The 20,936-nt window shown below is 38.6% G+C and overlaps 1 protein-coding gene across 12 annotated transcripts in view; it reads left to right on the top strand.

Annotated features, from left to right (window-relative positions):
* HECW2 (HECT, C2 and WW domain containing E3 ubiquitin protein ligase 2) overlaps window positions 1–20,936 on the top strand; it is a 388,387-nt gene that overhangs the window by 181,437 nt on the left and 186,014 nt on the right. The window contains exon 1 of one of the 12 annotated variants that reach the window (XM_063791412.1): window positions 605–734. The exons of the other annotated variants lie outside the window; for them this stretch is intronic. Within the exon in view, the coding sequence (XP_063647482.1) occupies window positions 689–734 (46 nt within the window). The 5' untranslated portion in view covers window positions 605–688. Of the gene's footprint in view, window positions 1–604; window positions 735–20,936 lie in introns of those variants that run through there. 12 annotated transcript variants of the gene reach the window in all.

The following is a 20,936-nucleotide window of genomic DNA, read 5'->3' as shown; positions in this document are numbered from 1 at the left end:
AATAGAAAAGTTGATAAAAGTAGAATATGTGTGGGGTATCACTGAAGATGGTATAAAGAGAAACTCCTCATGGCTTAGATTGGTGTGGGAAACAGAAGTATCAGGTGTGGTTCCTTGATTGTTGGCCAGAGTAGGACAATTTACAGAAGGAAAAGTAATTATGGGGAATGAGGAGGAAAAGGAGAGTCAGGAATTGTTTTGACCCTGTGAAATTTGACTTGCCTATCAGTCATCTTGGTGAATATGTCAAGAAGGAAGAAGCTGGGTCTGCAAATCTCTAGTGTGGGAATCACTGGCACATAGATGGAGCTGGAGGAGGTTACCCTGAAGGACAGTGTACACAGAGAAAGGAAGGGGTTCTAGCTTGGAGGCTGAGCCCAGAGAGGAGGCACAGAAGGCTGAAAAAGAATAGTCAGTGAGGAAAACCATGAGAATGAGGTGTCCTGGAAGCTACTAGAAGAAAGTAGGGGATAATCAAGTAGGAGGGAGGTCAAGCAGTGTAAGAACAGAGAAGCGACCACTGGGCTTGGCAATGTGTCAAGGGAAGCTGTCGGCTGGTGTCTTGACAGGACTGGTGGGGGTAGAAGTTGAAATGAAATGAGTTGAGAAAGAGTTGTGAGGTGAGGAAGTGGGTATTTCAGCTGTAGAGAATTCCCTTAAGAAGTCTGCTGTGAAGGGGGACAAAGCAATGGGGAATGCCTACTGGAGGATTCAGAACAAAGTAAAGATATCTGGTATGTTTGCACATTAATGAATATGATCTAGTAGACATTGTCCACATGACATTGATGTGCACAAGGAGGGATAATTATTGGAGATAAATCCTTGGTAAGGTGTGAGCAGATGGGATTTAGAGCATAAGATGGGGGGTTGGACTTCAACAGGAGCAGAGACATTTCATCCAGAAGAGCAAAAGGGAACACAGAGAAGAAGTATGGCAGATGAGTGGTAGATGTGGCATTGAAAAGGTGAATCTGTTTGCTTCTGTTCTTTATGCATTTGAAAGTGGTGGGGAGCTAGAGGAGAGAGGTAGACGTGTGATATCGTCACCTGGAGAAGTGAGGAAACACATATGTAGAGCACTGTGGCAAAGTTGCCTGGCAGTATTGAGTGCCCTGCAAGATTTGTGGTCCTGAGTCTAAAGTAAGACTCATGAGCATGCTTGTGTTTGGTTTTGTTTTATTCTTCTACCAGCTGGACTGCAGGTATCGTTTAAGTAGTAGCTAGTTTAATCACTGTTGGGTTTTTCCAGGGGAGTACAGTGGAAGGGGAGACGGAAGATGGAGTTAGAAATATTACCAACAGGAGGGGCCGCGCGCGATGGCTTACACCTGTAATCCCAGCACTTTGGGAGGCCGAGGCAGGCGGATCACGAGGTCAGGAGATTGAGACCATCCTGGCTAACATGGTGAAACCCCATCTCTACTAAAAATACAAAAAAAAAAAAAAAAAATTGCCGGGAGTGGTGGCGGGCACCTGTAGTCCCAGCTACTTGGGAGGCTGAGGCAGGAGAATGGCGTGAACCTGGGAGGCAGAGCTTGCAGTGAGCCGAGATTGCACCACTGCACTCCAGGCTGGGTGACAGAGCGAGACTATGTCTCAAAAAAAAAAAAAAAAAAAAGAAAAGAAAAAAGAAAAAAAAGAAATATTACCAACAGGATGATTATAAGAATGGATCAGGGAATCTGGCAGGATAAGGAGGAAATTGATAACTGGGGGTGATTAATGGAGAAAAAGTGGATTGGAGAGCTTGAGATGGAAGGGTTTCTGTAGTGGGAGCACTGGAACTGGTGACCTGGAAGATCAGGAAATGTTTGAATGCAGAAATGTGCCAAAAGACAGGAAACATTTTCCAAGATGATAAAAATCTCAGTAGTGAAAATCTCTTTGGGGTTTAATGTATTTTGAGGCTTTCACCACAATTAAAAAGTGACACTAATTCTGAAGTTACAGATCTTTGACTAGGGGAGGCAGTAGAAGACCCTCTGAACCTTCCTGGCTGGTCAGGACAAGCTTACTGGGTTTTGGGAAATAAAAACATCATTTTCTTCTCCTAGAAGGTCTAGAAAGAGACTTTGAAGAATCTCTTTATTACAGAATCCTAGCAGACATGACAGAGAGAGGCATGACTAATACTTAGGCAAGTAAGTATATATTCATGGGGCAAATCATAGGGAGAATTATGCTTTTTAACTATTAAAGTTCATGTAATGGGACTTACGCCCAGTCTCCAACTCAAGTGCCATGTTTCTCCTCAATTATTACAAAAATCAAGAGTATCCTATGTGGATACTACAAGTTGCTAAGCTCTTTATTGTATGGATTCAAACAGAAGACTTTTTTCTGGCACTCAATTGCATTTAGTAAAAATGCAGCATAACATGGTTAGCCAACCATAGCCATTGCATGGTTCCATTGTATGTTACTAGAGTGTTTTTCTCAGATGAATGTGAGGCCTAAAACACTCACAGTGACATAATTTCACAAGAAATTCTGGGTTCTATAGAGAAGGTTGGCAGTGTGATGCTGAAATATGTAACAGGCCTGAAATACAACCTGAAGGAATACTTGAAGAAGTGTCTGGCTTTCTGCTACATATCTTAAGCAGGAAGACAGGCATGTTCTTTTTTGTTATTATTTCCTTCAAAAGATCTGAGGACCTGTTACATGAGGTCATTCTTCTTCCCTGTGTACTCCCTTAGGCTGACTGGTCTTATAGCCACGATTATCTTCCCTGCAGAGAATGAATTTTCCAGAATGTTTTGGTTCATTTCCTTGAGAGCTTTTAAGCTTTAGAATTTTTTCACAGACTAGGATAGCTGTAAAACTTTAGGAAAGTGACTCAGTCTTCTTAAATAAATAATGTAAGCCACTGAGTACTTTGTAATCAAGTCACATTTTGCAGAAATGAGCTGCATAGTATGAATGTCTTTTTAAAAGTACATTAAAAATTATGGGCATCTTGAAGGTTTGTGTTTACTGTATCTCTCATATGAGGAGATGCATTTTTAATGACAGATCCTACCTTTCCCTGGAAGTCTTTTTAATAGTCTCTATGGATACCCTATGTGGAAAGCAGAAACACTTAAGCATCTGTTGCTTTATTACTGTGATCATGTTCCTGAACATGTATCTGTTAAATACTTTCTTGTACATTATGTCAGCTGTCAAATGCAGTATCAAAATGCAGCATTTAGTTGAGTGACATTTTAGTAGCCTGTGGCTATTTAGTACTTATTTGCTCTTTCTATGCCTATGTCTGTCCTACCCAGCACAGTTAAAATTGGTCACCAGTGGAAAGAATGACAGAAGAATAAGAATCCCAAGGTGGACAGGTGTGGTGGCTCATGCCTATAATCCCAGCACTTGGGAGGCCAAGGTGGGTGGATCACCTGAGGTCAGGAGTTCAATATGAGCCTGGCCAACATGGTGAAACTCTGTCTCTACTAAAAATACAAAAATTAGCCAAACATGGTAGTGCGCGCCTGTAATCCCAGCTACTCGGGAGGCTGAGGCACAAGAATTGCTTGAGCCCAGGAGGCGGAGGTTGCAGTGAGCTGAGATCGTGCCACTGCACTCCAGCCTGGGTGACAGAGCGAGACTCTGTCTCAAAAAAAAAAAAAAAAAAAAATTCCCAAGGCAAGGAATCTGTTTGTTAATTGATTACTTTATTTGATTTACAATATTCACATTTCCAAGTATGTATTTGACCTCCCAAATTAAATTGTTAGCTATAGAAATTTTGTTCGTTCTCTTACAGTTTGTTTTTTGAGTTTCAGGACTATTGTTAAAGGTATACCGTGACAATGTGTATTAGATACCATGAAAAATATATCATTGAATATGCTGTATCACTCACACTGACAAAAAGCTGTTAAATAAATGACAGAGAAACATTATGGAACATAATATCTGTCAGGGGGACTGAATCAGTGAAGGAAAAGTAGCCAAAGTAACCCATGACGTGGAGGTGCACCATGCACACTATTAATGGCTCAGAGTCTCTCACTCTTATTCCCATGTTAGACAACAATTTCAAAGTTTCTTTGACTAAGAATAAAAAGTAAATCTCTTGCAAGCCATCCCCCCAGAAATGAAACTCAAGGTCTGTTAAAGGGCCAGTATATAGCTGCACAATTATCAAATTTCTGAGCTAAAGCTTGTCATTTCCCTTTAGTAACTTATTATGGCAAGTTTCCCTTCTTTTTTTTTTTTTTTTTTTTTTTTTTTTTGAGACAGAGTCTCGTTCTGTTGCCCAGGCAGGAGTGCAGTGGTGCCATCTCGGCTCACTGCAAGCTCCGCCTCCCAGATTCATGCCATTCTCCTGCCTCAGCCTCCTGAGTAGCTGGGACTACAGGCGCCCACCACCACGTCCGGCTAATTTTTTTGTATTTTTAGTAGAGACAGGGTTTCACCGTGTTAGCCAGGATGGTCTCGATCTCCTGACCTCGTGATCTGCCTGCCTCAGCCTCCCAAAGTGCTGGGATTACAGGCATGAGCCACCGCGCCCGGCAAGTTTCCTTTCTTATGACGCCTAGTTATTTTTGGTACCCTCTCCATTTGAGAACATAGTAGGTCCTTGATTCAATGTCTTAACTTATCTGAGGGATTTTGTTTTCCATTGGAAATCATATTGGTGAAGAAAATATTCTCATTAGTAAAAATTTTTTCTCTAAGATTATAAATGAAAGCTCTTTAAATGTTCATTTTAAAACATCCTGAATATTCACATCTGTGTGATATACAGGATGAATATATACCCTGAATGTGTGTTCACACCTGTGTATATAAAACATCTGTGAAAGGTATATGTCACCTGAACCTAATATTTTGAAATATTTGACAAAAGGAACAACTGATCCATATTTTTTGAGGTAGAGTTTTTAAAGGAAAATTCTATTTAAAAATTCCAGAAGAGTATTGTATTTTTTATAAAATTTCAAATAATACTAATTGTTTCCCTTTCTTCACCAAAGGAAAGAAGTGTTAATGGTGGATTATATATAATAATACACACAGAGAAACACATATGCACAAGTGTACTTTTAAACAAAAATGTATTATGTTATGTGCATTCTTCTGTAAATAGTTGCTTCTACTTTGCAATATGCCTTAGACATCAATCCATCTCAATATTCATTGTTTATAACTTCTTGATAGTACTCCTTAATATGCTTGTACTATAATTTCTTTAACTATTACCCTATTAATGGTCCTTTGGGTTGGTCTTAATATTTGATATTACAAATAGTGCTGCAGTAAACATCCCTATACTTACATTTTTGAGCATTTGTGTCAGTATTTCAAAAAACAATTTCTAGGCATGAAACTGCTGAGGCAAAGAATGTGCGCATTTAATTTGAGACATACTGATAAATATCCCTACAGAAATGTTGTTTCAGTTTCCAGAAGTCTGTTATTAATCATGAAACGAAATAAATTAGAAGTTTCTCAAATGATAGGAATTACAAGTCTGCTGAATGATTAGGGCATATATCACAGATGAAGTTTTATAACTCTTTTTGGTTTTGTATAAATTTAAAATTTATATTTTAAGTAAACACAAGTTGAATACAAGACATGGAAATTATTTTAGCTCTTTTTTTTTTTTGCATTTTGTGGGAATGAGGGTTAGTGGCTCAGAGAGAGGAGAGGGCAAAAGAGTCACTATTTGGTCTTGGAAATGGAGAAATGTAGGTGAGTGAAAGCATCTTTATAAGAATATGCTTTCTGGAACAAGATGATGTTTAGTAAGGTTTTCATGATTTTCAAGTAAACCAGCTGTGACTGGGATTCAGTCCAAGAAGGTCTTTGTGCTGGGACAATACAGATCTTTAGGCTATGGAATAGGAGTAGAACAACAAAATTTCCTGTGCATATTTGGTTTATAAAAATAACCTCTTTGAAAGCACATTTTAAGTTTCAAGTATCCCGTGCTTCTGAACTATTTCTAGGCTATCCTGTTTCAGTCAAAGGGCTTGATTTTAATACAATACCTAAGCTTATCTTTTCACTCAAGAGCAAAAATTCTATATCTTTTCCAGAGTTATGCAGGCATTAGTCATATACTCTACTCTCCTTCCCCCCAACACGAAAATCCTTCCTCTGTCTGTCCCATTTCCTCACTGATGTATGTAACAGGAGTGATGCAATTTCTCTGCAATGTTGGCAGTTATAATTAGGCTATCTCTTTTGGAAAGGCCTCAAGAATCCCATAGTGAAGGCTGCAAAGGCACCACATGCTTTTTTATTCACTGTGTGATTAGAAAAATTATTGAAAATTTGAGATTTGATTCTTAGACCTATGAAGAAGCTCTTGTGAAACTGGCCTGAGAAAGGGAGCCAGTTAATTTCTTTATAAGACAAATTTCTCCATGCTTTCAGATTCCAGCATATTTTATTATTTTAGCAGGCACCCAGTTATTAATTACTGTAGTAATTCAGTTAAATATGATAAGATTGTTGAGTGCTCCTTAGGACCTTCTCCAGGAGTCTACTTAATTCCTGAGGACCCTTTCTTATACTAATACTGGGCTTGGCAGTATCTGGTGCACTATTCCCTCACCTAGGAAATGTCAGTAGACACAGCTGTGAAAGGCTATTTAACTGTTTGTTCAAAGATACGTTAATACTTGCTTATAATTTGAAGTATTCTTTTGAAAACTAGTTAGGCCTTCAGGTCCTATCTGTCAGTCCTACTTAGGAGACTGTGTGGTTAGAAAGAACAATAGCATTGGTGTTCAAATAGGCTTGTGTTTGAATCCCACTTTTGTTTTTGTTACCTACTACAGTGGCTTCAGCTTGGGCAGGTTATGTCAGATGGGTATCATAACTCCTGTGGGACTAGAGAAAGAAGTGAGCAAATGTTTGTAACATGCATAACACCACACTTAACTTGGGGGAAGAGCTGGATCAACAATCGTTGTTCTCGTCATTAGCACTTCCTTCTCAGTTTTGGGGAATCCTTAAAATAGTGCTTCCCAGAGTGTTCCACAAGGGTATTCCTGCTGCAGAAGATCATAAGCCCTCTGGCCTCTGGCAGTTTAGCCCAGAGTAGTCTGCTGCCAGGGGGAAATGACTTGAAGTCTTGTTTTACTTTAACCTCTTTGTAATATACATATGTTTTCATGCAGAAATGATGTTAGAATTACCAATTGAATAACTTAATGTAACTTGATGTTTCCCCTTCTTCAAATCCTTGGGGAAAAAATTAGCCTCCAAAAGTATGCTCCACACTTCTAATGGGGCTGAGTCTGGGGCAGCCCATTAGTAGTGCTTCCAGAGTGTACATGCTCAACCTGAGAACCATACCCAAGAGAAGCTCTGGAACTATTGGGGCTTGTATGCAGTTGGCCTTTTGAGATTAAGAATAGATTTTGGGGGCCAATATGTCATCATGAATTGAAATAAAATCATATAATAACATTGGATTGTAAATATATGTTGGTTTAGAAGCCATACTTTTGTCTCTATTTTTTGTTTTTAAAGAGACAGGGTCTCCCTCTCTTGCCCAGGCTGGAGTGCAGTGTTGAAATCACAGCTCACTGCAGCCTCTAACTCCTGGGCTCAAGCCATCCTCCCACATCACCCTCCCAAATGCAAGTAGCTGGGACTACAGGCATGCACCACCATGCTTCGCTCAGTATTTTTAAAAATTTTATTTCTCCTCAGAGTTATTGAGCTTCTGTATCTGCAGAATAACGTGAGTCTTTTGCTCTCACTGGGGAAACCAGATATGGGGATACAAGGTATCAGAAGATTCATAGCTACATGCAGTGGCATATGATTAGGTGAGAAATGGTGGTGTGGATCATAAATAACATGTTTAATAGAGAAAGATGCCACCTTGGACCGAAAGCCAGAGGTGGTTTCTTCGAGGTGCATAGATAACTTGATGAGTTTGGAGAATGGGTGGGATTTGATTGGTTGGAAAACAAGGCATCTTGGGATATTTCTTCCTTTCCATTCTCATAGCTATTACTAAATCTTACTGCTTATGTTTTCTACCAGCTCCTGAAACACTAATTTATTTGAACCTATGGCAATATCTCTTGTTTTTGAAAAGACCTGTAGTAATGGTATAACATTTTTGTTAAATGTGTTTATTTAAAACTGTCACATTTTACTATATGTCTGTGTTTCTCTGCATGCATAATCAAACAGTATTTTTTCCCACTGACTTGGCCATATTGTTTTGTCTTCAAAACGCTTAACCATTAACCTTTCTGATCAAATTATGAGTCTTTCCCATTTAGCTAAGATTATTTTCAGACCAATGTATCCTCCCTACTCACATGCATGCATTTTGACTTCCCAGGCCATTTCCCCTAACTCCCCCACCCACCCACACACCCATCCAGCCACCTTTCCCCTACACTCACTTTTTTCCCCTTCTATTATGTCCTTCCTTCTCCTTTGCTTGCCTGAAATCACCTACCTCTTCTTATAAAAGACTCCACTTCCTGGTGAGGTATCTCGGAAGGGTATGCTTTCTGCAGGGCTGTTAGAACTTTGTGGAAATACTTTGGCTCAGTGCAGCTTTATTGAGCCCTTCCATGAATATCTTTGGGAGCAGGTGAGGAGGATGGGGTATATGAAGCAATGGTATTGGGACTGCTTTTGAGTTTTAAAAGACTACATTGGAAGCATTTGGGAAACAATGTCTTGGCATATATGGAAGGAAATTATATCTAAACAGTTGGTGGAAATCCCAACCTAAAGAATTTAACAACTTCCAAGGGAAAACAGATTGTTGCAATTTACTTTCTTAATTTAAATGGGAAAACATGCCTTGGCCATTTTCAACTAATGATGCTGTCTGGTATTTGGTGGGGGACTAAAGGGGATTCTGTCACTATTATCTGGAGGTTGTATAGAGAGCCAGCGAAGCTGTTAAGCGTAAATAGAATACATTTTTTAAAAATAATAAAAAGAAAAAACAAACCAAACTCACTTTTATCCTTGCCCTCCACTGCCTTCACCCCAAAAAGAATTTAAGATTTCACAAAGCCACATCCCTAGAGGATGGCCAGAAGAGGTTTGTGTGTAGATCACTGAGATGATATAAAATGTGGTAGGTTCACATGGGCCCTAGGAAGTGAATGTCAGTAAGCCCTTCCAGATATGAATGTAAAGCTTTTCAGAAGAAGAGACATTTCTCTGGTACCTGCATCATATTAGGTGCTACCTTATGTTACCTTAGTTGGGACAGAAAGCAGGGACACACAGCAGTGTCTTTCCTCTGTCACACCAATCTGTCTAAACAGCTCTGATTCTTCCATATGTAGAAGAATTCCCAAAGACAGTTTTTTATTTTTGTTTTTTTTGTTTTGTTTTGTTTTGTTGAGACGGAGTCTCGCTGTGTCCCCCAGGCTGGATTGCAGTGGCGCCATCTCGGCTCACTGCAAGCTCCGCCTCCCGGGTTCACGCCTTCTCCTACCTCAGCTTCCCGAGTAGGTGGGACTACAGGTGCCCGCCACCATGCCCGGCTAATTTTTTTTGTATTTTTAGTAGAGACGGGGCTTCACCATGTTAGCCAGGATGGTCTCAATCTCCTGACCTCATGATCCGTCCGCCTCGGCCTCCCAGACTGCTGGGATGACAGGTGTGAGCCACCACACCCGGCCAGTTTTTTTTTTTTAATTGGAATATATGCAAACCTAGGTCTGTAATATTTTTGCAAGACAATAGTTTGCTGGAACTGGAGGGGACATTGCCACATCCCACCCAGGCCACTTTACTAATTCTTGTTTCCTTCTTGATCTCTGTAAACATTTCAGAGCCTCTAAGGAAATGCCTCTAGGCAAGGCTCTAGGTACCCAAAAACATTAGTCTGGGGCATATTTCTCCAAAAGGGGAAACAATAGAGATACATTGATAGCTTGTGTTGAACATTTATACATTATTCTTTAGAAGATTGAAATGGTCTTATATGTTGCAACCAGAAATGTGTAATAATGCCTGTTTTTATCTGTTTATTTTTCTTTACCAGGTGTTCAGGGACTCTGTAAAAATGGCACTTGTGAACTTTTCTCTATGTGATAATTTACTCTCTTTTTGGTTCTGCATATATTTGCATTCATCATTTTGTAAAGAGATCCTGGGAATTGACTATATGTGTTTATCTAAAAACTATTTCTATAGTTTGAATAGTAAAGTTCTCAATTACTTTTGTGCTATTGCTTGTTTGTATACTTTTTATTCCATTTAGATATGCAAACTTTTTCTCATTCATTCTCTCCTCTCCCCAGCCCCTGGCAACCATCATTCTACTTTCTGTCTCTATGAATTTGATTACTCTAGGTACCTCATGTATGTGGAATCATACAATATCTGTCCTTCATGACTGGCTTATATCACTTAGCGTAATATCTTCAGAGTTCATCCATGTTGTAGCATATGTCAGAATTTCCATCATTTTTAAGATTGGATCATGTTCCATTGTGTGTATATACTACATGTTATTTATTCAATGGACACTCAGTTTGCTTCCGCCTTTTGGCTATTGTGAATAGTGCTCCTATGAACATGGGCATACAGATACCTGTTTGAGTCCCATTTTAATCCCTTTACGTGTATACCCAGATGTAGAATAGCTGGATCGTATGGTAATTCTATGTTTAATTATTTGAAGAATTACCATATAATTTTTCATAGCAGCTGCACCATTTCACATTCTACCAGCAATGCACAAGTTCTCCACATCCTCACCAACATTTATGATTTTCTTTTTTTAAAAAAAAAAAAACGTAGTCATCCTAATGGGTGCACAGTGGTATCATTGTGATTTTGGCTTCCATTTTCCTAATGATGATGTGCATCATTAGTGATGTTAAACATCTTTTTAATGTGCTTAGTGGTCATTTGTATGTCTTTGGAGAAATGTCTATTAAGTTCTTTGCCCATTTCTAAACCAAGTTGTTTGGTTTTTGTTGTCGTTGTTGAGTTGTAGGAGTTCTTTATATATTCTGGATATCAATCTCTTATCACATACATGATTTGCAAATATTTTCTCCTATTCTGTATATTGCTTTTCCATTCTGTCGATAGTGTTTTTTGATGTACAAGAGTTTTAAATTTTGATGAAGTCCAATTTATCTATTTTTTTCTCCTGTTAACTGTGTTTTTGGTGTCATATTCAAGAAATCATTGCCAAATCCAATGTCATAGAGCTTTTACCGTATGTTTTCCTCTGAGAGTTTTAAGTTTTAGCTCTATGTTTAAGTCCTTGACCCATTTTTGAATTAATTTTTGTGTACTCTATAATGTAGAAGTCTGCTATGGTGTGAATCTTTGTTTCTTCCCAAAATTCATGTATTGATACCCCCAAGGTAATGATAGTAGGAGTTGGGGCCTTTGAGAGGTGATGAGGTCGTGAGGGCAGACCTCTCATGAATGGGATTAGTGCCCTTACGAAAAAGACCCCAAAGAGCTATCTGGCCCCTTCTACCAAGTGGGCACACATAAAAGGCATTATTTATGAGGAAGCAGGCCCTCACCAGACACTGAATCTGCTGATGTCTTGATCTTAGACTTCCCAGCCTTCAGAGGGAAATGAGAAATAAAGGTTTATTGTTTATAAGCTACCCAGTTTATGATATTTTCTGATAGCAACACAAAGGGACTAAGACATGGTCCAACTTCATTCTTTCACATCTGGAAAATGAGTTTTCCCAGCACTATTTGTTCAAAAGATTGTCCTTTTCCCAATGAATGGCAGACGTTCTTAGAAGTAATATTTTCAAAGCCATTTTTCTTTCTCAGAGAGGTATTGTGATATATTGAACTTTAGAATCATACAAATCTTACTTCACTACTAATTAACTGATCTGGGATACATTAATTGACCTGTCTGAGACAGGATATTGGAGAGATCGTTCATCTTTCTGGCTCTCGTGTCTGCCTTTAGGTGGTCTGAACTCTCTAAAGGGGGGATGTTTATTGACTCACTAAAATTACACCAGCTCCAATTTCAGGCAAAAAGATGGAAGGAATATTTTATTTTAAAACATGAGATTTTAGTTTCTCTCTATCTAATTGGTCTATCTTATACCTTAGGTTATAAGAAAAATAGAAAATAAATTCTGGTCTATCTTTACATTTACCACCTGTACTATTTTTCTGGGATCATTTTCTTTTCTTTTTTATTTTTAATTATACTTTAAGTTCTAGGGTACATGTGCACAACGTGCACATTTGTTACGTATGCATACATGTGCCATGTTGGTGTGCTGCACCCATTAACTCGTCATTTACGTTAGGTATATCTCCTAATGCTATCCCTCCCCCCTCTTCCCCCCTCACCCCCCGACAGGCCCCAGTGTGTGATGTTCCCCACCCTGTGTCCAAGTGTTCTCATTGTTCAGTTCCCACCTATGAGTGAGAACATGTGGTGTTTCTGTCCTTGTGATAGTTTGCTCAGAATGATGGTTTCCAGCTTCATCCATGTCCCTACAAAGGACATGAACTCATCCTTTTTTATGGCTGCATAGCATTCCATGGTGTATAGGTGCCACATTTTCTTAATCCAGTCTATCATTGATGGACATTTGGGTTGGTTCCAAGTCTTTGCTATTGTGAATAGTGCCGCAATAAACATATGTGTCCATGTGTCTTTATAGCAGCATGATTTATCATCATTTGGGTATATACCCAGTAATGGGATAGCTGGGTCAAATGGTATTTTAGTTCTAGATCCTTGAGGAATCTCCACACTGTCTTCCACAATGGTTAAGCTAGTTTACAATCCCACCAACAGTGTAAAAGTGTTCCTATTTCTCCACATCCTCTCCAGCACCTGTTGTTTCCTGACTTTTTAATGATCTCCATTCTAACTGGTCTGAGATGGTATCTTATTGTGGTTTTGATTTGCATTTCTCTGATAGCCAGTGATGATGAGCATTTTTTTGTGTGTCTGTTGGCTTCATAAATGTCTTCTTTTGAGAATTGTCTATTCATATCCTTTGCCCACTTGTCGATGGGGTTGTTTGATTTTTTTTTCTTGTAAATTTGTTTAAGTTCTTTGTAGATTCTCAATATTAGCCCTTTGTCAGATGGGTGGATTGTAAAAATTTTCTCCCATTCTGTAGGTTGCCTGTTCACTCTGATGGTAGTTTCTTTTGCTGTGCAGAAGCTCTTTAGTTTAATTAGATCCCATTTGTCAATTTTGGCTTTTGTTGCCATTGCTTTTGATGTTTTAGTCAGTCATGAAGTCCTTGTCTATGCCTATGTCCTGAATGGTATTGCTTAGGTTTTCTTCTAGGGATTTTATGGCTTTAGGTCTAATGTTTAAGTCTTTAATCCATCTTGAATTAATTTTTGTATAAGGTGTAAGGAAGGGATCCAGTTTCAGCTTTCTACATATGGCTAGCCCAGCACCATTTATTAAATAGGGAATCCTTTCCCCATTTCTTGTTTTTGTCAGGTTTGTCAAAGATCAGATGGTTGTAGATGTGTGGTATTATTTCTGAGGGCTCTGTTCTGTTCCATTGGTCTGCATCTCTGTTTTGGTACCAGTACCATGCTGTTTGGGTTACTGTAGCCTTGTAGTGTAGTTTGAAGTCAGGTAGCGTGATGCCTCCAGCTTTGTTCTTTTGGCTTAGGATTGTCTTGGCAATGTGGGCTCTTTTTTGGTTCCATATGAACTTTAAAGTAGTTTTTTCCAATATGAAAATCTTTTGTATGTAAATAGTGGTGGTTTCTTGTCTTCCTTTTCTCCTTTTATTACTGTTGTTTCAGTGTTGATTTGTATTGCTTTTGCATTTCTTTAATGTTTTCCAGAAATATTTCTGAAACATGGTGGTGGCATTTGGCATTTTTGTATTTTATATTTTGTTAAGGAGAATGATTCATGCTTTTCTGTTACCTACTCCTACTTATGACATTTATAAGTATTTTGATGTTAGAATATGGAACGCCTTGTGTTGCATTGCTGACAAAACACAAACAAATCTTTAAATTAATTTAAAAAAAATTTTTTAATGTACCACACTTCCTTAAACTTCTCTATGTAGCATTTTAATTAAGGAATATAAAACTTAAAAGCAAAGAACTAGAAGGAGCCTGATAGGTTACACAGCCGTGGCACCGAAAGTAGGTTTTATCTTACATTCCTATCCGAGTTGAATAGTGGAAGCTGCATAGAGTGCTATGTTAGGAAGACTGAGGCTTCATTCTGGAAAGAGTTGTATAATCAATTAGCGATGTTTGGCATGGGCAAGAGATGAAGCAAAATATTACTCAATTTTATTCTATTCATTACCAATCTTAATATAATTTATTTTACAGATAAAGGGATTGAATCTAAAAAGGAAAAAAGTTTGCATAGATTTACATAGCATATGTGTAGTGCTTTGAATAGTGTCCCCATAAGTCATGTCTTCCTGAATCTCCGAATATGACCTTGCTTGGAAGTAGGGTCTTTGCAGATATAATTAGTGAAGATAAGGTCATACTGGATTACAGTGGGCCAATGAATCCAATGAATGTTGTCCTTAAAAGAAGAGGACAGGATAAGAGAAAGACACAGAGAAGACCATGTGAAGACAGAGGCAGAGACTGGACAGATGCAGCTACAAACCAAGGAGTATGAAAGATTGCCAACAACCATCAGAAGCTAGGAAAGGGCAAGACAGGATTCTTCCCTAGAGCCTTTGGAGGGAGGATGGCTTGCTAACACCTTGATTTTAGACTTCTAGATTCTGAAAGTATGAGAGAGTAACTTTCTGTTGTTTTAAGTCACTCAGTTTGTGGTACTTTGTCACAGAAACTCTAAGAAACTAATACAATATCTGGGACTAAAACCCATACCTCCTTAATCTAATTCCAAAGAGTTAAGCACAGCATGAGAGAAAAAATATAGAACTAAACTTTGAAAAGTAGAAAAACTGTGGGGTTACATGTGATAAGCCTTTGGGTTCCAAATGTGAGATCCTATCATCTAAAACATACATTCATGAGAGTTAAACAGTATAATGAGAGCAGTATCAATTCAGTACAAAAAACAGTGCAAGGAAGTTCTTGATTGATTGCTATGTCAGTCAGGGTCCCTGCCAGATGCAGATGGCCATCTCAACTTAGATCATTTGTGTGACCTTTAATACAAGGACTGTTTATAAAAGCATAGAGAGATCATAGGGGTGATACATTACAACACAGCCAGTAACAGTGGGGCAGGGTACCGTTACTACTCCTAGGCCTGAAGATGTAAGAAGAGGGAACAGTTACTAGAACCTGGGTTACGGAGAGAGCTGGGTTGAGGGGTCACCTGGTAGAAGATAAATAACCTACAGAGAGACTATATATTTAGAACTGGGAGTTTAAATATTCCAGTCTTACTCTCCTCCCTGCCTCCTATCTCTTGCTGGTGCTCCCTGTTGACTAAATCCACTTGGAAATTTGAGGTCAGTGGAGCTCAGTGATGCAGTACCTATAGGTCGGTTTCCCAGGGCAGAGAGCAGAGTGTATGGGGGAGGGAGGGAGGCACATGGAAGATAACCAGTCAGTGCCAATGAGTATAAGACAGCAGATTAATAAAGAAATCGAGCTCGCACAATGTAGAATTTCCTAGACAATATGCAAAGCTCAAAACAGAAAGTCCTCTTGTGTCTAAGTACGTAGCCCATTCAAGTAAAAACAACATTCCTGCCTGTTGTGAAGTCTTAATCTACTTATCTCCAAGCATCTTATTTCTTATGGTGACATGTTTTGCAAAGAATGTATTTGTGTCTAGATCCATGAATGCCTTGGACCCAACAGGCATCAAGTATGAAACTGTTGTGTTAATAAAAAACAACAAGGTTATAGATGGCATTTTTTCCCTTAGGAGGCTAAACATGCAGTCACAGTACTTTCTCTACCACATTATGAATTAGTGCAAGTGTGATTTATGTTTTTCAGGTGAGCAAAGACAGGCACAGAAAAGGCTAGTAAGCTACCTAGGGTCACCTAGTGTGTTTAGTTTTCCATGCAGTGACTTTTGCTGTTTAGTTTCAGAGGTGACCGAGTGTCTGCTGCAAAGTCATGATAAGTGATCATTTGGGGGAGTACAAGGAGTGCTGGCAAGAATGTAAAAGCAGTTCCTTCTGATAATTAAACTATCAAGTTGACATATTGATCATTCCAACAACTTGGAAGGTTCTCCGATCTTTAAACCAGTAAAGCAGCTGGTAGAGAATGTGGATTCCAAAGACCAATGGCCTGGATGCAAATTTTTAGTTGGCCTTTCTTTTTCTGTAATTTTGGGCAAGCTACATAACTTCTTTGAGCCTCAGGTATTCATGAATAAAATGGGTATCATAATAGGGTCTACCTCATGGAGTTGTCAGGAAAATTATGAGATAATAAATATAATATAATATAGTATCTGAGCATAATATCAGTATTTCATGCCATATCTAACATTGAGAAAGTACTAAATAAATGTTAACTATTATTATTTCAAGCCTAAGCTTTCAAAGTATCTAAAGAGGTCCTGGACCATCAGAAAGGGTTTTGGCTGGTTGTGGAAGCTTAGCACGAGTGGTGTAGTCCTTTGTAGTGTCCATCCAGTGGCTGTTCAGGGAGAGGATACACTCATCCAAGGATGAGGTCTGTGGTCCCCAGGGCCACATGTGCATGAATCAGACTGTTAGCTAGAAACCTTTAAACATCTGAACTCACTCCCCCACTTCTGATTTCTTACTACCAAGAAAACTTGTGATGATAAATTGGCTTTCTCTATAGTTTTCCCAGAAAGTCAGAAGATGCCAAGAATAAGGCCCCTTTCAAAGTTACCTTTCTTAGTCAATTTAGTCTGCCTTTCTGGTACTGACCACCTCTGAGACCCTGACAAGGTCAAGCCTCTTGCAGAGGCAGGAGGCAGATCTGGAATAGTGGGGGATTCATCAAGTTACATTCCCCAGGCTGTTTGTAGGTGTTCTGTTATAAAGTGTTCCTGGGTTAAATCAGTTTAGGACGCCATAGAAGGCAGAGGGCTTCTGGAGCTTTCGTATTATTTACTAATGCATGTTTTGAACTTCTAAAAGGGGAGTATGGTATCCACCACATCCTAGTCTTATTTGACCAGGAGCCCATTTTTCCTAGTAACACCTCAAAACACTAGGGTTTCTCAAAATGCACTTTAGAAAATGCTGCACTAAGGAAATAACTCTCTGTAGGTCTTCTTGGTAACACATCCATTTGCCCATTTGCCTGCCACAGACAGTTTTGCAATATGACAGTTAATTTCATGTGCTAAATATTCTTTAATTAATGGTGTGAAGTGGCTGTGACATATAAAGAGAGAAATCAGATATGGGTGAAAAATTTGTAAAACCAGATGTGGGTGAAGAGTTTGTCCTGAATGGTCCATAAAGTGACTCCACAACAGATCGCACTTCAATCACAATTGGTATTTGCCAATATATTTATGCTTCGTATTCTAGGAACTATATAGCATTTCTGTTGCCTATAAAGGCTATCCTGTAGAGACTTATATTTCTGTTCAGTTTTTCACTGGGGTGCCCCTCAGAGTGGCAGTAACCATGCTTCCAAATGCCAGTCTTCCCCGTCAGCAAAAGTTAATTTATGTAACAGCAAAGCAGCTTTGTGGACCAGTGACTCTGGTGTCTGAGAAGTATATACCTCTAATAATCTTAACATTTTCACTTTTGAAAAACTACCACAATATTTTGCTTTTGATACCTAGACAAATTTGCCTCTTATCTTGTTTTTCTAGGTTTCCATTCTTATAGATTGAAAATTATGCATATGATTAGATGCTAGCCATACATTAAGGAAAAAGAAAAAAGATATATGTTGAAGTCCCACAAGTAAATATAGAGTAGCATAGCATAGCAGTTACATACATATACTCTGAAGCCAGATATCTGGATTGAATTCGGGCCCTACTACTGACTGACTAGTTGTGTACCCATGGATATATTACGTACCTTCTGTGTCTCAGTTTCCCCCACAGGTAACATGGGAATGATAATAGCATCTAATTTATAAAGTTGTTGTTAGGATTAAATAAATTTACATTTGTAAAGCACTATAAAGCATGCCTGACAGTAAGCACTATGTAACTATTAAATCGATAGACCTAAAGAAAGCCATGAAAAAACAAAAATCTCTAGAAATGACGTTTTGTACAATTATAATAACAAAACTGTAATTTTTTTTGAGACAGTGTCTTACTGTATCATCCATACTGGAGTACAGTAGTCCAATCATAGCTATTGCAACCTTGACCTGGGCTTATATGATCCTCTTGCTTCAGCCTCCCAGGCAGCTGAGACTACAGGTGCATGCCACCATGCCTGGATAATTAAAAAAAAAATTTTTTTTTTTAGTAGAGATGAGGTCTTATTACGTTGCCCAGTCTGGTCTTGAACTCCTGGGCTCAAGCAATCCTCCCACATTGGTCTCCCAAAGTGCTGGGATTATAGGTGTGAGACACTGTTTCTGGCCACAAAATTGTATTTTAAGGAGTGTTTACAAATAACTCAGTGCTTACAAGCCTTATTTAATTTAGTTGAGGTGAATTAGGGCCTTTGAATTTGATAAAACTTATTTACTGCTGCTACTCTTCAATGAAATACGGAGGTTGCTAAATGATATTCCCAGAGTCACAGCATGGAAGACAAATGCTGTAATTTGGCATGTTATTTTCTTACCTACATCACTCACCACAGAGACCCCAGTGGTCTCTTTTCTACTGTTGACTTCATGCTGAAATAGAGCCACAAGATTCTGATCCCTGGAGATATCTCTCTCTCTATATATATATAGATATGTAGATATATCTATGCATATTTTCAAGAGTATGTTTTTTATAAGACATTTTAAGTTTTGTGTTTTTGTTCAAAATAATCCACCTGTCTTAGTCCATTCAGGCTCCCATAACAGAAGACTTTAGGCTAGGTAATTTATAAACAACAGAAATTTCTTTCTCCGTTCTGGAGGCTGGGAAATGCAAGATCAAGGTGCCAGCAGATTCGGTGTCCAGTGAGGACCTATTCCTCACAGATGGTGCTACCTTTGTGTCCTCATATGGTGGAAGAGCAGAAAGGCAAAATGGGATGAACAAGCTCTCTCTTTTATAAGGATGCTAATTACATTCATGAGGGCTTTATCCTCATGACCTAATCACTGCTTAAAGGCCCACCTCTTAATAATATTGCATTGGGGATTTGAAGTCAACATATGGTTTTTGTGAGAGACACATCCAGACCATAGCACCCCAAAGTACTTAAGCATATTCTAACTAATGGAGATCATCAGTTTATAGTCTTCCTGCTTATAATATTGCTGTCACCAAGTAATACTGCTTTAACTGTCTGAGCTTATGAAAGAAGGTAAGAAGTAAGTTTAATATGTAAATTATGTGTTTGTGCCAAGAAAGGGCCAAAACAAAATACTTTTCTAATAGAGAAAAATGAGAAAAATTGAGTCATCACCTAGCACCATGCATTATGCTCATGATGGACTCAAAACAATCTTTGCTGTTAGGAGTTAGTATTATAGCCTTGTTATAAGCATAGTGATTTACTTCTAGCAAACGACTATAATCATTCACAGTGAGTGAGTGTTGTTAATCAGAACTTGATTCTTTTTCTAGTTTTGTTTGTATTTAATGCATCATTTTTTGTTTTATGAATTTGTTTAGCACTATTGGCAGTTAACTGTATGTTTTTGTACATTTAATGATACTATGATAACAGTATCTACACTAGGGATTGTGCCAGAAATTAGTCACATTCAAAAATCATTGCCTAGGAAGGAGATGGTCTTGTCCCTGAGGCCTTCATTTTGCTTAAAAAGGGACCCAGAGCAAAGAAGGCCAAGGAGATTTTTCTCACCTTTTCCTAATTTGCAGTGCTGGGATGCCCAGCTTGTCAACAGAGACAAGTCAAAAACAGTGGCAGCAGTGAAAAGCTAATTCAAACAGGTGGTCTGCTTCTTTACATTGCTGTTAATGTCTGCATTCCTTTTATCTCCTTGCTGCTTCTCAAGCATGTTAGCAAGCTCCCTCATTGGGGCCTTTGCACTGATTGTTCTTTTTGCTTGGAATGTAAGGCCAAATCCAAGACCTCACTCAATTCTTTGCTCAAACATCCCCTTCTGAATGAGGCCTACTATGCTTCCCTACTCTCAAGCCCCTGCTTTCCCTCTCTGCTCTCTTTCCCCCAACACTTATAACCATCCTATATACTATATGATTTACCTTAATATGTTCCTTGTTTACTGTCCATCTCCCCTTTCCATCTCCTGCTAGAATGTAAACTCCATGAGGGTAGGTGGTTTTCTTTTTGTTGAATTCACTCATGTATCCTAAGATCCTGGCACAAAGTAGGCACTCAGTAAATAGTTATTGAATAAATTGGTCTTTCTACCATCTTGTTAGTCCGATTCTTCATGAAGTTATAGCCTAAGTTTCTCCTTTCTAAACAGTTTCAGGGTTGAGGGTAGAGGTGGCACATTGGTGTATGTTAGTAGGAAGAAGTTCTAGATACACAGCTCTACACTGTTGTGACATTTTTCACTTTAAATGAGGCATTTTACATTCAATGAAACATACCTAATAGGTTTTAATAAATAGGCTTCCAACCAAGTTAGTTTCATTTGGACCAAATTCCTAAGTAATTAGGAAAAAAAACAAAACCCATGTACTACAGTAGTTATTTTAATCTAGACAAGTTATATTTGCATTTATATTGCACTTTACAGTTTGAAGAGCAGCTTATACAAAAATTTCCTTGGATTTTCAACCACCATGACTGGTCTAAACAAGTATTTTCAGTCCCCATGTGCTCCAGTTCCAGAGAAGTTAAAGGACTAGCTTCAGATCACAAAAGTGATTCTCTAAGACCTGCCACCCAGGTCTTCTAGAGTCCTAGCTTAGGTGAGTAGAGTGCTCTTTTTAATAAGAGGCTTTTGGTATCAGGTTTAATAAG

Source organism: Pan troglodytes, chromosome 13 (genome assembly GCF_028858775.2).
Source record: "Pan troglodytes isolate AG18354 chromosome 13, NHGRI_mPanTro3-v2.0_pri, whole genome shotgun sequence".
In the NCBI taxonomy this organism is placed as follows: Eukaryota; Metazoa; Chordata; class Mammalia; order Primates; family Hominidae; genus Pan; species Pan troglodytes.
Note: the sequence above shows the minus strand (reverse complement) of the source record. Positions and strands in the feature narration are given on the sequence as shown.